The sequence below is a fragment of the Physeter macrocephalus genome, chromosome 17, assembly GCF_002837175.3.
Source record: "Physeter macrocephalus isolate SW-GA chromosome 17, ASM283717v5, whole genome shotgun sequence".
Classification (NCBI taxonomy): domain Eukaryota; kingdom Metazoa; phylum Chordata; class Mammalia; order Artiodactyla; family Physeteridae; genus Physeter; species Physeter macrocephalus.
The window spans coordinates 10,223,456-10,238,041 of NC_041230.1; the positions used below are offsets into that span (position 1 = coordinate 10,223,456).

The window sequence follows — 14,586 nt, forward strand, 5'->3', positions numbered from 1 at the left end:
TGCTGGGTAAGCGGGAGGTGGAGGTGCCCAGACAGGCCAGCGAGTCTGGGAGGGCCTGCAATTCGGCGGCTGTGCCCCTCCAGCCACTGGGGGGCAGTCGAGGGCCTGGAAACCGGCTCAGCCAGGAAGGAAGGATGCTGAAGGAGGTGAATTCCTAAGGGCTGCAGCGTCTGGATCCAGTCTTCTTCCTACATGGGGGTTATAGGAAGAACTTTAGTACAGAGGGGCTAATGACCTGCTGTACAGAGAGGGCCCCAACAGAACACCTGGGTCCCTGGAGGGAAGGAGGGAAGGCCCGAGGGCCAGAGAAGAGGAACTGTGTCCTAGGAACTGTGCTAAGCACACTGTGATATTCTTACAGCCTCACAGGTAGGGAGGTTATGCCCAGATTACAGGAGGAGAAACTGAGGCTCAGATGACCAGAGCTGAGGTTCAAACCCAGGAGATGTGAACTCTTGAGGCCCATGTTCTTCTGTGTGGGTGCTAGTTGCACCTTTTTTTTAAATTACAAAATACTTCAAGCATGCAAAACAGTATATATACATAATAGTGTAACAAAGACCCATGGGACTTCCCTGGTGGCGCAGTGGTTAAGAATCTACCTGCCAATGCAGGGGGCACGGGTTCGAGCCCTGGTCCGGGAAGATCCCACGTGCCGCGAAGCAACTAAGCCCATGCACCGCAACTACTGAGCCTGCGCTCTAGAGCCCGGGAGCCACAGCTACTGAAGCCTGCGTGCCTAGAGCCCGTGCTCCGCAACAAGAGAAGCCACCGCAATGAGAAGCCCATGCGCCGCAACGAAGAGTAGCCCCCGCTCGCCGCAACTAGAGAAAGCCCGCACGCAGCAACAAAGACCCCGCACAGCCATAAATAAATAAATAAATAAACAAATAAGACCCGTGAACCCACCACCCAGCTTAAAAAGTAAAACGAGACATAAAACTAAGACAGACAAAGCCCTCTGCGTACCCTTCCCAGTCGCAACCTCCTTGCTTCCCCCAGAAGTAACCCCTCTCAGGAGTGGTGTATCACTCCCCTGCGTGCGTTTACACCTTTACTGTAGACACATGTGTCCCTAACAGCACACGCTGTTGTTTTGCCTTTTGAAAACAAGCCAGCCGGATCCTGTCATAGTACATTTCTTCTCATTTTCTTGTTGTTTCTGAGATGCAGCCATGTTGACAAGCAAAGCTCGGCCTCTTCTCCTGCTGTGTGCTACTCCATTGACTGACTATACCTCAATTTATGCATCCCTTCTCCTGTAAATGGGCTTTTTGTCTGTTTCCCAGTTTTTGCTACCAAAAATCTCCCTGCCATGAATTTTTTCATGGTGTCTCCTTATGTGTGTGTGTGTAGTGTGTGTGTGTGTGTGTAGTGTGTGTGTGTGTGTGGTGTGTGTGTAGCGTGTGTGTGTGTAGTGTGTGTGTAGTGTGCGTGTGTGTAGTGTGTGTGTGCACGTGTGTGTGCGTGTGTGTAGTGTGTGTGTGTGTAGTGTGTGTGCGCGCGTGCATGTATGAGATGCTCCCCTAACTGCTCACAAACATCTAAACAACCTCATGTCATTCCCCTCCCCCACCCCTCAGGCCTCATTTTCCTCCCACTTGACCTACAATAATGCTCAAAGGAAGCTGGTCACACATAAGTGACTTGGAATCCCTGCTCCACCACCAGCCTGTATAAACTGGGCAAGTAACAGTGATGGTGTTCCCTCTCTGTGATGGCCTCAGCTTCCTCCCCTGTAAAATGGGGGGTGGCCTACCTTGCCCACTTGTGGAGAGGCTGAAATGAAAGAACACCAAGAAAGAGCCCATCGTGGCCCTTTGGGTGTCGGGAACATCAACTTATGTCACAACATCAGGGAGATATTTTTATCCTCATCTCTTGAATTAAAAATGCCAAATCTTGGAAAGGGAAGCCACCACCTAGTCACGGAGCTGGTGGGCCTTCCTCATGTATTCCTCATGAGCATTAACAGTAACTAACATTTACTGAGCACCTACTACGTGCCAGGCCCTGTGTTCAGTGCTGTGCATGTACCACCTCTTTAAATCCTCTTTTCCAACCCCAAGGAGGGAGGACACGGAGGCTCAGAGAGGGCACAAGTTTTGCCCAAGGCCGGTGAGAGGCAAAGACCAGGCTCGGAGCCACCCGCGTCCCCTGACCACCTGTGTGCAGCAGGCACCCCGAACTCCGGCTCCCTCGGGCTTCCTTTCCAGTGACGAGCCAGGCCTTAAACCAACCTCTTTCCCCTACCCAAGCAGCCTCCTCTCGGGGGAGTTGTGGCGGCCACAGGTGCAGGGAGCAGTTCCTCTCCACTTAATGGCCTGAAGCCTCCCGGCAGGGACTACCCCCAGCCCGACAACCAAAGGACCCAGCAGTGGGGCCAATGGAGCCCATCTCCGCAGGGCTGGGCAGGAAGTGGGGCGGGGTTTGGGGCTCGGCCGAGGTGGGATCTGGTACCCCAGGGCCGCTGCAACCCAGACAAAACAACCCACTGGGAGAAGATGCCTGGGGGTCCCCAAGCCCTCCGAACCCCTCGTGCCACCATCTTTCTCCTCTTGATCTTCGCTGCTGGCCTGGGTACGTGGTCAACAGGCAGGTGCTGGGGGGAGGTGGCGGGGGGGAACTGGGAGACTGCTGAGAGGGCCCAGGCAGTGGGGACGGGAGAGGAGCTGGCAGGAGGGGGGCTAGAAAAGACCCCGTAGAAACTGCATCTGCTTGACTGTCCCAAGCAGGCCAACGGGAGGCTGGAGGGGGGCTCAGCGAAGGGGGAGGCAGGGTGAGAGACACCTTCCGCACCCCCTCGTCCCCCCAGATCAAAATAAGGAACTAAGGTTGCCCTTGACTGAGCTCCAGAGCTGGGGGCAGGGAGGGCACTGTGGGTAGAGCTCAGCTTCAGGGGAGAAAAAGCTTTCTCCTTCTCTGCCTTGATTCCCAGCCAGCATCCCCTACACAGGGAACCCCTTCTCGGTGCTGGGGGGCCGGTGACCTTCCCCCTTCCCCTCCCACGCAATGCCAGCTGGCAGCTCTGTGACCACCCCGTTTGTCGGAGGAGTTGAGAGAGGTGGCCAGTCACCCCAAATTTCCACTGGGAGCTGCGTTTGGAGTCCGTGACCCTCAGGTTGCTGCCTCTGCTGCCACCTCTCTCCTCCTCCCGCCACAGGCAGCCACGTGGACTGGCCCGAGGGCAGCGAGGGGGCGGGGGGGCGGCGGGGATAGTGGCACAAGAACTGGGGCTTCCCCAGCCTGGGCCACCCAGCCCCCTCCCGCCAACCACCTAGCTGAGGCCCTCCCCTAACGCCCAGCCCAGCCCAGCCCAAACACTGAACTCACCCCTGACCCCCGGCTTGACACACACAAAGTTACGCAAACGGAGGACGAGGGGCGGGCCCAGGGTCACAGGGCAGGACAGGCTCAGGAACCGGCAGGAAGGGGCCCAGGGCCAGGGGGCCAGGGTTCGAACCCCTGAGCCACTCCTGCCGCCCTGGGCCTCAGCTGTCACACTTGTAAAATGGGATAATGAGAGAACCGACGTCTAAGGGTTCTGTGGCAGTTATACACAATACATAAAGCTCCAGGTGTGTGGCCAGGCTGGGGTTGGGGTGAGAAAATAATCTAGGAAGGCCTGCAGGAGGAGGTGATGCCCAAACTGATTCTAGAAAGAGCTGCCTGGCCAGGGGCACTGCTAGCGCCAGGGACCCGACTATCCAAGTGCCAGTGAGCTCAGTGGGGCCGAAGCTCGGAGCAGGTATGGAGAGGGTGGCAGGAGGTGGCTCCGGAGAGGCGAGTGGGGACCCCCCCCCCAGCAGTGTGTCACTCACACTCTTCTGCACACACCCCCGCCACACACACGTGCACACACACAGCCAGGAACGCTGTAGCGGCCGGGGCCGGGCTGGGCCTGTGTCTCCATTCACGGCCCCTCACGCATTCGCTTCTCTGCAGGCCCCAGGTGCCAGGCCCTGTGGGTGGACTGGGGCCCACCATCGGTGACGGTGAGCATTGGGGACGAGGTCCGCCTCCTGTGCAGACACAATGGCAGCAACCCCAACGTCACATGGTGGTACATCCTCCAAGGCAACTCCACGTGGCCCCCTGTGATGGATCTCTCAAGCCTGGGCCCCAAGGGCGAGCTGATCATCCAGCAGGTGAACAAGAGCCACAGGGGCATGTACAGGTGCCAAGTCAAGGAAGGCCAGAAGGTCCAGCGCTCCTGTGGGACCTACCTCCGCGTGCGTGGTGAGTGCGCGCCGCTCCACAGCTGGGCCGCTGGCTTCCTCACCTGTGACGGGGGCGGAGCCAGAGCCTGAGCTCCTGCATCTCGGGCGTCCTCACTCCCCGGCTCACACACAGCGGCTGATTGATTTCCTCACCTGCAAGGTGGGGACTTCAGTGGTCTTGGGCCTCCGTGGGGGTGTGGCCAGGAGGCGAGGGGAGGACTTGAGGTGCTGGGCTCTGAGCAGCACTCCCTCCTCACAGAGCCACTCCCCAGGCCCTTCCTGGACATGGGGGAGGGCACCAAGAACAACATCATCACAGCCGAGGGCATCATCCTGCTGATCTGCGCCGTGGTGCCTGGGACGCTGCTGCTCTTCAGGGTGAGCCATGCCGGGGACCAGCGGCCCCCTGAGTCCGAGGGTCCCGCCTAAAACTTGACAGAATGGCAGCACCCACCTCGTAGGGGCTGTGAGGGGGTCAGGAGTTTAATACAGTGAAAGCATTTTACATGGCGCTGGGCCCGGAGGGACGTCCTGGCTCCGTCTCCCCTCACGTTCCCCGCCCCCCACAGAGATGTCCACCTCTCCCCCTCTACCGAGGAATGCCGTAGCCCCCAGATGTAGCCAAGGCCGGGGAAGATGGGGGCTGGTGTCCTCCCAGAGTCTCTGGCCAGCACCAGTCTCTCTTGAGGCCGCGGGGCAACTACAGCCATTTACTATTACTGCTGTTGTTATTCGTGGAGAAGAACAGGCAGTGGCGACAGCCCAAAGGACACTGGCTTGGACCCAGAGAGACCTGCCACTTACAGGACATGTGGCTCTGGGCACGTCCCTTACCCTTTCTGGTAAAGCACCTCCTGGCCTCCATGAGGGTCTGAAAACACATTCTCTCCCCCCATTCACGGGGGCTCCCAATCCCCCAACAGAAACGGTGGCAGAACATGAAATTCGGGGCAGATGTCCAGGATGACTATGAAGATGAAAATCTTTATGAGGTGAGTGGAAGGTGGGGGCAGGTGCGGGGCAGGTGCGTGTCTGTGGGGTGGGCGGGGCTCTTACGGGGTTCCTCCCTGAGGTTGGCCGGGGCAGGGACCCAGGCGTCAGGACCCTGAGGCTCACCACCCCGTTTCCACCCCAGGGCCTGAACCTCGATGACTGCTCCATGTATGAGGACATCTCCCGGGGCCTCCAGGGCACCTACCAGGATGTGGGCAGCCTCCACATCGGAGACGTTCAGCTGGAGAAGCCGTGACCCAGCCGGGCTGCCCCACCAGCTGGGCACCCAAACCGTGTCTCAGCCCACGTCCTTGGAACCCGCTCTCTTTTCACAATCTTTCCTGGGAGTATCCTGACTCAACTCCCCCCTTGGAAGGGTCCACTCTTCTTCCCTCTAGACCGTCCTCGTCCCCTCCCCACACCCTAACTCAATCCTCCCCTGACTGCCTTTCCCAGGCTCCCCCCCATCCAGCGGGTAATGAGCCCTTAGTCGCTGCTTCTAGGGGAGCTGATTGTAGCAGCCTCATTAGGGTCACCTCCCGCCTCCCTGCTCTGTCATGGCCACTTAGTGATAATAAATCCTTCCCAAATGCAGACCTTCGCAGGAGTCACGGATCTCACGGGGACCACTCCCCCTCCTCCTCTGGGACCCAGAAGTCCAGGACCTCAGCCCCCTCCTCCCCCAGCTCCTGACCACTCCCACACCTGGGACCAGGTAGCCAGTCTTGGCTGTCCCCTGAAAGAACCAGGAAGTGTCTTGGGAAGGGCCCCAACCCAGGCCATGTGACTGAGCAGAGGGGGACACAGAGGGGACCCAGGTAACCATAATCACTTATGCATATTTAAGTCCCAAAGACACAGCAGACTGTCTGGTGAGACTGGTACCAAATTCTGCCCATGGCCACACCTGTTCTCTGGGAGTGGACTTGCAGAAGTGGGATTTGGAGAGTCTGTGGCCCTAAACTGGGGATGGTGGGGAAATCCAGAGGCGGTTGACAGACAGGGACAGAGATACAGCGTTTCTGAGCTAGAGAGGGGAGGGAAATCGAGACAAGGATAATGATGGAGAGACAGAGCAAGTGAATTGAAAGACAGTGAGGAGAAAGGGCATCAGAGGAGACAGAGAGACAGCAGGAAGAGACAGGAAGGAAAGAAGGGTCCATAGAAAAATGGACATCGAGAGGCTGACCCCTGAGACTCTAGGGAAAGCAACAGTTGGGGAAATGACTGATGGCGATGCAGAAAGATCCAGACCCAGAGATGGGGAGAGAAGGCTCTGAGGGAGAAAGTGACAAAGAGTTGAAAAGTCAACGGGGAGAAGCAGGGGCCCGGGAGCGGGAGGGAAAGACCTCAACGGAAAAAGAGAGACAGACACAAAGAGAGGAACACGGACAGAAACACACAGAGGCAAAAAAAAAAAAAGAGAGAGGAAGACCAAGAGACACACAGAGGCGGAAAGCAGGCGCGGCTGCTGCGCAGACTGAGGCGGACGCAGGGCCCCCAGCCTCGCCGGGGAGGTGATGGCCGACGCCAGACATATATGAGAAAGGTGGAACCCGCGCCCTGCGGACGGGCAGACGGACTAAGCCGGCAGAGGTCGGGCGAGTCCCGGGCGGAGCGGGGAAAGGAGGGGCGGGGCTGGCGGCGAGAAGGGGAAGGAGGCGGAGGTGCCGGGCGGGCCCGGGGCGCGGGCAGGAAGCGGGGAGGGGCGGCGGGGCGGGGGCCTCCGGAAAAACGCCCCAACTTCCTGCCCCGCCAGAGCCAGGAAGCGGGAGCCGGGACACCGGGCCCGGGATCGCCGAGCCCGACCTCGGGCGCCCCGCCGGTCACCTCCCCGCGCGGACACCAGGTACACCGTCCCTGGCCCCGCCCGGCCTCTCTCCCCTCGGCTGCTAGGGGAAGTGGGGAGGAGGAGGGAGGGGGCTGGGCGCTGCCGGCAGTGAAGGGGCCTCCTCCTGGCCCCGCTGAGCCAGCAGGCGCCCCTCCCTGGGCCTCAGTTTTTCCATCTGTCAAAGGGGACAAAGAGAGGAGAACTAATACTTGCTCAGTGCCCAGTAGGTGAGATGAGGGCTGCGAGCCGGGGGTCAAGGCTTCCCAACTGTCTGGCGGAGGACGGGTGATCACTCCCATTGCACAAGTGGGGAAACTGAGGCCCAGGGAGTAAAACCGACTCGTCCCAGGTCACATACATCGTGAGACCGAGTGGAGTTGGGATTTGAACTCGCAGGTGCTTTCAGCTAAGCGCCGTCCTCCAACCCCGCATGCTTTAGAGCCACCCAAAAGGAGAAACGACAATAACAGGGTCATAGGCCGTTGTGAAGCTGAAAGTTGCAGAACGCGTTTGAAAGCATTTTTTGGAAAGGTCTTTTTCTGGGTCATGAGTTATACCCTGGGAGATGGGTTGCAGGGAGACAGAACTGGAGATCTTTTCCCATTGTACAGATGGGAAGACTGAGGCCCAGAGAGAGTTAATTACTTTTTCCAGGTTCCACTGCATGTCAGATGGGAAGGTATGCTCAAACCCAGGAATTTTGCTTTGCGGCCCCAGCGGAAAGTGTGAGGCGGGGTGGGAGGCAGTGCGGGGAGAATTAATGTACGAGCGTTGGGAATTCAAACGGTCCCAAGTTAGGGCGGAAAGATAGGGTGGGGATCCCAGTCTGGGGGCTAAGGGCCGGGGCGATTCGGTGTTCCCGGATTGAGCACTGGTCTGGGGGCTGGAACCATACCCGCCGCTGGCCTGGGGGCGGGGGGGCAGGGGGCAGGGGGCGGGGCCCAGGAGAGTGACGGGGACAGTCGAGATACGGAAACGCCAGCCCTCCAAGGCAGGCCAGAGCGGCCCTATCTGGCCAGCGTGGCTCAGTGGAGAGCTAGAGCGGCCGGCAGGAGGAGTAGAGTCTCCTGGGCTGGAGCCTGGCAGGAGCGGGCTAGAGCGACTGACGGGAGGAGTGGAGCTGGAAGCAAAGGTGGACTCTGGGGTGGCTAGAGCGACTCGGAGGCGGGGGTGGGGGGAGCCCGGAGCCGGCGCGCGGAGACTTCGGTTCTGGCAGCAGCGGTGCCTCTCCTCCGATCCGGAGCAGGTGAGGGACGCGGCCCCCGGCGGGCGTCACACCCTGACTCCACACGTCCTCCCCAACATCCCTGACCGTGCACACTGCCACGTTCCCTGTAGGATTTGGGGCCGTGTACACCCGCCACGTCCTACATATGATTTGGGGCTCGTGTAGACCCGCCACGCTCCACGTAAATTACAAGGTCCTACAGACCCTCCAGGTTCCTGCTGCCCCCCTCCCCCATGGAGGTCCGGCTCCTTACAGATGTGGGGTTTCCATAGGTCAATAACATCCGCTAGAATCCGGGGCCCTGTAGGTCCTGGGTCTCGGGGACCACCACACTCCCCTATAGAATTCTGGTCCCCTTTTAAGTCTCCAGAGATCCCGTAAACTGGCTTCTTTCCCTTAAGGACTTATGATCCTGTGTGATCCAAGGATCTTTGTAGACCCACCATATATCAGATAGAATCTGGGTCCTTATGCGTTCCAAGGGCTCACCTTGACTACTCTGTATTTTAGGTTCTTTAAGGCTCCTAGAGGTTCTTGGAGACCAGGCTCATCCACTCAATATCTTATAGACCCTGAGCCCTGCATAGAACCCAGGCACCCATGTAGTCCTCACACATGCCCGCTTTGCTCTAGGACCCCCACCCTTAAGGACCTTCTGAACCTGCCCTCATCTCCACAGCCCCATGCACATAGCACCCCCTCTGCTGGACCCCAGGGCTTGTCAGTTGCCTTTAGATCCATCTGGCCGCTTCAACCCATCATTCTCTAGCCTTTGTGGGACCATGCCCCATCTTCTAAGCAACCACCCCCCTCCCCAATCCTCTCTGAGCCCCAGGCCTCTGTGGGGCAGCTGAGTCCAATCTGCACTCCTGCCCAGGCCACAGCGCCCACCCCACATACCCCTGACTCCCAGACACCATAGGGAAACCTGATGTGTCTCAGCTTTGGTTCAGATTTCAGTTTCCTAAGGTCGGGGTGGGGATTCCCCATGCTCCAAAGCCGTACATTCTCGGAGTTAAATGCATAAATTCTGGAGCCAGACTGCCTGGGTCGGAATCCTGGCTCTGCCTCGTATGAGCTGTGCTGCAGTTTCCTCTTCTGTGAAATGGGGATAATAAGAAGAAGACTGATTTCACAGGGTCACTGAGAGGATTGAGTTAATAGCTATCAAGCATTAGTACTGTTCCTGGCACGTATTTAATGGCACTTAGCGTACATTAAGTGTTAACTCTTATTTCCTGTCACTGTGATGAGGAATAAAAGAGATACTACACATCAAGTGCATGTTCCGGGGCCCGCCTGGCACATAAGCATTTGCTCAGATAACGTGTGTGTCCTCGCCTTTGCCCTTTTGGAATCTTCCCTGACTCTGTCAAACATTTCCCCCCTGAGGGGGGTGAGCAGGGACCCTCCATGTCCATGGTCATGCTTTCCAGCACAGAAGTTGCAGCTGATGGCCTGGTGAAGGTTTTCTTTTTCTTTCTTTTTTTTTTTTTTTATATTTATTTATTTGGCTGTGCCAGGTCTTAGCTGCGGCATGCGGGATCTAGTTCCCTGACCAGGGATCAAACCCAGGCCCCCTGCATTGGGAGCAGGGAGTCTTAACCGCTGGACCACCAGGGAAGTCCCCGGTGAAGGTTTCCTATCTCGGATGGGAGTAATAATAGCATGGGGTGCTTGTGGCTTTGAGGGTTCAGTGATTGACTCTGTGAGAAGCACTTAGAGCAGCGCCTAGCACACTGTAAGTGTGGTGTAAGTTCAGCTCTCATAATAAATTACTATTATTTTTCTGCCTTGTTTTGCAAATTTATTTATGTGAACATTTAACAATGCTCAGATCTTAAGTCACCCAAGCTTGGATGTTGAACAAATACACTTTATGGAAAAGAATAAAAATGAGGCCTGCTTGGGTGAACCCATAGGATGGCATTTGGACACTCCAGAAAGCATCATTGTTTAATGATCATAATCAAAATCCCAGCTGCCATTTATTGAGTGCTAGGGAGGAGCCCTGTGGAAGAGGGAGAAGGGTGGGTCTCCAGCGACTAGGGTTATAAATAGCTTTGGGCTGTGGGGAGAACCCCCGCCCCCGGCACTGGTCCACCCCACCCCTGTTTCCACAGCGCCTTCCCCCCTGACACGGGCTCGAGTGGCATTAGTCAGACTGATTAAGGACACAGAAGATGTCAGTGGGGAGACGCGGGGAGAAGTGGAGATGCTAAGGGAGACAAGATGGGAGAGACAGCGAGAGATGGGAGAGAGAGAGAGACGAGAGACAGCACATGAGACAGTGACGCAGACAGGTGCGGGACAGTGGCTGCAGGAACCAGATGTGGGGAGACAGGCAGAGACTGAGGGGGGAGACAGGGAGCAAGGGAAACAGGGGTGGGGCCTAGCGGAGGGGGGGCAGGGACAGTGGGAAATGAGACAGGTCTGAAGGAAAGGCGAGAGAAAATGAAGAAACGGGGAGAAGAGGGTCAAAGGCATGAAGCAGATTCAGTGGAGAGGCAGCTGGGGGGAGGCGAGCCGGCAGACACGCACACAGAGCGGACAGGTGGACAGAGGGTGAGAGAGATAGACACCCCTTGGGATGAGCTCTCTGAGGACCGTCCCTTGTTCTCTGGGATGGAAGCCGGAAAGATGCCAGGTCTCTGAGGGCAAGAAGTGGGGTCGAGGACTCTTGGTCCTGAGGGAGGAGGGTTCAGAGTTTGCTTTTCTCGTGTGGAGAGAGTTGGGGGTTGGGGGATTTGCCATTGTGATTTCCTGTCACAGGAAGCAGGGCTGGTGGGTTCAGAGGCAGCATCCTGCCCCAAGCCTGTCACAGGTCAGAGCAGAGCCCCCATGCCCCGGTTATCTCCCTCCCAGCTCCCCTTCAGCCTTTCCACCTCTGCTCGCCCGCGGGTCCTGCCTCCTCAGGACCCAGCCCCCAGCCCCTCCTCCATCGGGGACCCCAAATCGCAGGCTGTCACGGCCACAGCTCTCTCACGGACCCAGGCTCCTGGCCTCCAGCTTCCCCCCCGCCCCCCACAAGGCTCCCTGTCCTTGGGCTCCCTGCCCTGGCTGGCCTCTGAAGGGCTCTTTGTCGCCACACAGAGGCCCCATTGAGCTGTGGAGGCCGGGATGGGGGCGGAGGCTGTTTACTCACCTTGGCACCTGGGCCAGGAATCTGTGAGTAACCGCCCTGGGCCGCCCTCTCCCACCCCTCTAACCGCGGCCCCTCCTCTTCCCCCAGCCCTGCAGAGCCCATGGAGGCCGAAGACGTCGCCCGAGGGGCGGTGAGTGGAGAGAGCGGAGAGAGCCGAGGGGTGAGGGGACTGGGCGGCTGTGAGGTGGGGAGAGCACTGTGGGCTGAAGCCATCCCTCCCCTCCACAGGCCCCAGGGCCCCCCCGGCCTGGCCTGGTGCCCGTCAGCATCATCGGGGCTGAGGACGAGGATTTTGAGAATGAGCTGAAGACGGTGAGAGGGAGGTGGGGTGCGAAAGCTCCTGTCCGCGGCTCCCTGGGGCCCCAGCCCTCAAGGCCCGTCCTCAGTGTCCCCTCTCCCACCTTAGGTCCTGTTCTCTGGCTTCAGATGCTGTCACTCGGCCTCCTCTCACTGCCCATCTCTCTTTCTTTAACCTTCCTGGTACCCCCTTCCTCGTCCCCTCACCCCATCCTCAATGCCCCCCCCCATTACAGCACAGACGCTCACCCTGTTTAACCCCAGTTTTTATCGCTGCCCCCGCCCCCTAATTACAGCACAGATCCTCATTCCATCTCTCCTGATTTCTGTCCTCTTCACCCACCATTGTAACATTAAATCTCATACGTTCTCCCCAACCCCTGACTTGCCACCATCACAGCAGAGACCCCATCAGCACCCCACCTGCCAGCTTGGATCCATCGGGAAGTGCCAGGGAAGAGGGAGGGTCAAGCCCCAAGCCCCTCCTCTGCTCCCCACTGGCTCACTCCCATCCCCGCCCCCAGAACCCCGAGGAGCAAAACAACCAGTTCCAGAGCCTGGATCAGGTGAAGCGGCGCCCGGCCCACCTCATGGCCCTCCTGCAACACGTGGCCATGCAGTTCGAGCCAGGACCCCTGGTGAGGGCGGGGCTGGGCAGGCGCGGGGCGGGGCGGGGCGGGGCGGGGCTGGGACCAGCCGCCGTGCTCGGTGCGTTAGACCAGCGAGGATGAGCCAGGCGGGATCCACAGCGCGCAGCTTGAGAGCCAGGAAGCCCACCACGGGATGCAGACAAGGTTGCAGGTGCCCCGTGTAAATTTCTGAGCAGTGCACGCAGCCCGGGAGAGTAGGCACGGCAGAGTCTCGCAGAGCCACGGAGAATCCAGCAGCCTGGCGGAAACCATGCCCCCGGCCCCCTTCCGTGCCCACGGCAGCATCACCCATCAGTGACAGCGCCTTTTCACAGACTCTGGAAATCAAATTCTCTGCATGTGCCACCAATCAGTCCTTCAGAGCTGGTGGTTGGGAGAAAACCGTTAGCCTCCTCGGGTCTAGGCGGCACAGTAGGCTCTGGTCCAGAAACAAGGAAACTGCTACAAGCAGCCCACGAGGCAGAGGGAGTGTAACGGATGACCCGGAAAACTTGTTATCGGGCAGAAAATACCGGGGAGGTGTGCATGCAGAGCCATGCCATCTGGGAGACACCTGCAGAGTCTAGAGAACCCTGCAGGTGACTTAGGGAGGAAGAAGCCACAACACTGGCTGGAGGGGGGCTCTGGGGACCAGGGTCCCGTCCCAAGAAGACCCCGTGCAGCCCATCACAGGCTGGGAGCTGGGCTTAGCCTAGGGCACTGCTCTGTACTGGAAATCGTGGTAGATCCCTCCAGAAAACAAGGAGAATGATGGAAGTGGCAGGGAGGGAGGCCTGGGGGGTGCAGAGAGAAGAGTGTATCGACTGACACCAAAGCTTCAGAAACTGGCAGGCAATCAGGAAATTGCCAGAAAAGTGGCTACCCCCTCCCCTGGAATTTAGCCCAGGGATTGTGCTGACTGCCGTGTCCCTTTACAGGCGTGGAAACTGAGGCCTGGCCAGGGCCAGGGGTTCGGCTCAGGTGACCCAGATGGCCTTTGGCATTTTGAGATTTGTCCTCATGCTGTTTCCTCACCTCCTTGGCTGGGGGAGCGGCCAGGAGATAGTCGTGGTCCCTTGGGCTGCTTCCTGTTGGCCTCTGATGGAGTTTTGCTTTATGGGGCCATGGGGAGGGGGCAGGCATAGATTACTGGGGCGAGTCCTTAGCACACTGAGACCATGTCCCTTACCTGATGAGAGTCCCCCAGGAGCCAGGACAGGTTGGAGGCCCCACAGCATTGCCAGTGTCACCCAGCATAGGGCTGCCACGTAGGCGACCTCAAGGAGTGCTTGATGAACGAGTGAGTTAGTGAGTGCCACTTGTCCTCCTGTTTATGTGCCCAGTGCCGCTGTGTGCTAGGCCCTGTCTGGGACACAGATGAATCAGAACGCCCCCCCCGCCACAGACACACACACACGCACGCCCTTAAGTAACTCACGGTATTGCTAGGCAGTGGGGAGCAGTAGAGACAGGCTGCCTGAGATCCAGTCCCAACTTTGTTACTTACTAGCTGTTTTCTCATCTGTAAAATGGGATAACGATAGTCCTCCGCATGACTGAACAGGTTAATGCGGCTAAAGAGTTTGCACGGCGTCAGGTACACACCGAGCCCCTTACTGTAGCTGGGGTGGCGGTAGTAGCGGCAGCAGCAGAGAGAAGACAGACCAAAGAACCATTTCACAGGAGAGAAAATTAACGAAAGCCGTGGTGGCCTGGGGAGGCAGGCAGGGGCCTGGTGCCGGGATGGGGGACATCGGGGAGTACGTCACAGAGGGTGTGCGCCCTGAGGTGTTCCAAGGGGCATTGCGGTTCGGGTGGGGTGGGAGGAGGATGGGTCACGCTTTGTCTCCCCCAGCTCTGCTGCCTGCACGCGGACATGCTGGGCTCACTGGGCCCCAAGGAGGCCAAGAAGGCCTTCGGCGACTTCTGCCACAGCTTCCTGGATAAGTGTGCGGTGAGAGACACCTTCGAGGGGGCCCCATCCCCTGTCCCCTTCACCCTGGACAGCCAGCCTGCTCCTCCCACCCTCCTACCTGCTGAGGGCAACGTGAAGGGTGGCCTGGTCTGGGGAGACCCTGTGCCAGCCTGGCCCCCCCTCACTGATCCCTCCCCTCAGAGCATCGTACCCGCTGGCACTTGGGCCGCCATCACATTGAGCCCAACACTGCCCCCTCACTGCCGAGTCCTCCCCCCGTCCCGTCACGGCCCCCTCACTGCCGAGTCCTCCCCCCCGTCCCGTCGCC

The 14,586-nt window shown here is 58.7% G+C and overlaps 2 protein-coding genes across 7 annotated transcripts in view; both read left to right on the plus strand.

Annotated features, from left to right (window-relative positions):
- Positions 1-2,504: 2,504 nt before the first annotated feature.
- Positions 2,505-5,764, plus strand: CD79A (CD79a molecule). Its single transcript, XM_007102170.3, has 5 exons — positions 2,505-2,580; positions 3,946-4,239; positions 4,480-4,598; positions 5,144-5,212; positions 5,356-5,764. Exons 1-5 carry the CDS (start codon positions 2,505-2,507, stop codon positions 5,467-5,469), a joined length of 672 nt encoding a protein of 223 aa, XP_007102232.1. The 3' UTR covers positions 5,470-5,764.
- A 1,195-nt stretch (positions 5,765-6,959) lies between these two features.
- The window catches only part of ARHGEF1 (Rho guanine nucleotide exchange factor 1), a 19,372-nt gene continuing 11,745 nt past the window's right edge, over positions 6,960-14,586 (plus strand). For 4 of the 6 annotated variants that reach the window (XM_055079021.1, XM_028478024.2, XM_055079022.1 and 1 more), the window contains exons 1-5: positions 6,982-7,062; positions 11,505-11,547; positions 11,646-11,729; positions 12,239-12,352; positions 14,199-14,297. In XM_055079021.1, coding sequence (XP_054934996.1) covers positions 11,518-11,547; positions 11,646-11,729; positions 12,239-12,352; positions 14,199-14,297 — 327 coding nt within the window. In that variant the 5' untranslated portion in view covers positions 6,982-7,062; positions 11,505-11,517. Of the gene's footprint in view, positions 7,063-11,504; positions 11,548-11,645; positions 11,730-12,238; positions 12,353-14,198; positions 14,298-14,586 lie in introns of all 6 variants that reach the window. The other 2 variants (XM_055079023.1, XM_024132774.3) reach the window with 1 other exon arrangement.

What these genes read in the sequence shown, in the direction of transcription:
- CD79A (XM_007102170.3), top strand. Translation starts at nt 2,505, where the DNA reads ATGCCTGGGGGTCCCCAAGCCCTCCGAACCCCTCGTGCCACCATCTTT. An exon ending in GATCTTCGCTGCTGGCCTGG is followed by an intron (nt 2,581 to 3,945) that starts GTACGTGGTCAA and finishes GCTTCTCTGCAG; the next exon opens with GCCCCAGGTGCCAGGCCCTG. An exon ending in GGACGCTGCTGCTCTTCAGG is followed by an intron (nt 4,599 to 5,143) that starts GTGAGCCATGCC and finishes ATCCCCCAACAG; the next exon opens with AAACGGTGGCAGAACATGAA.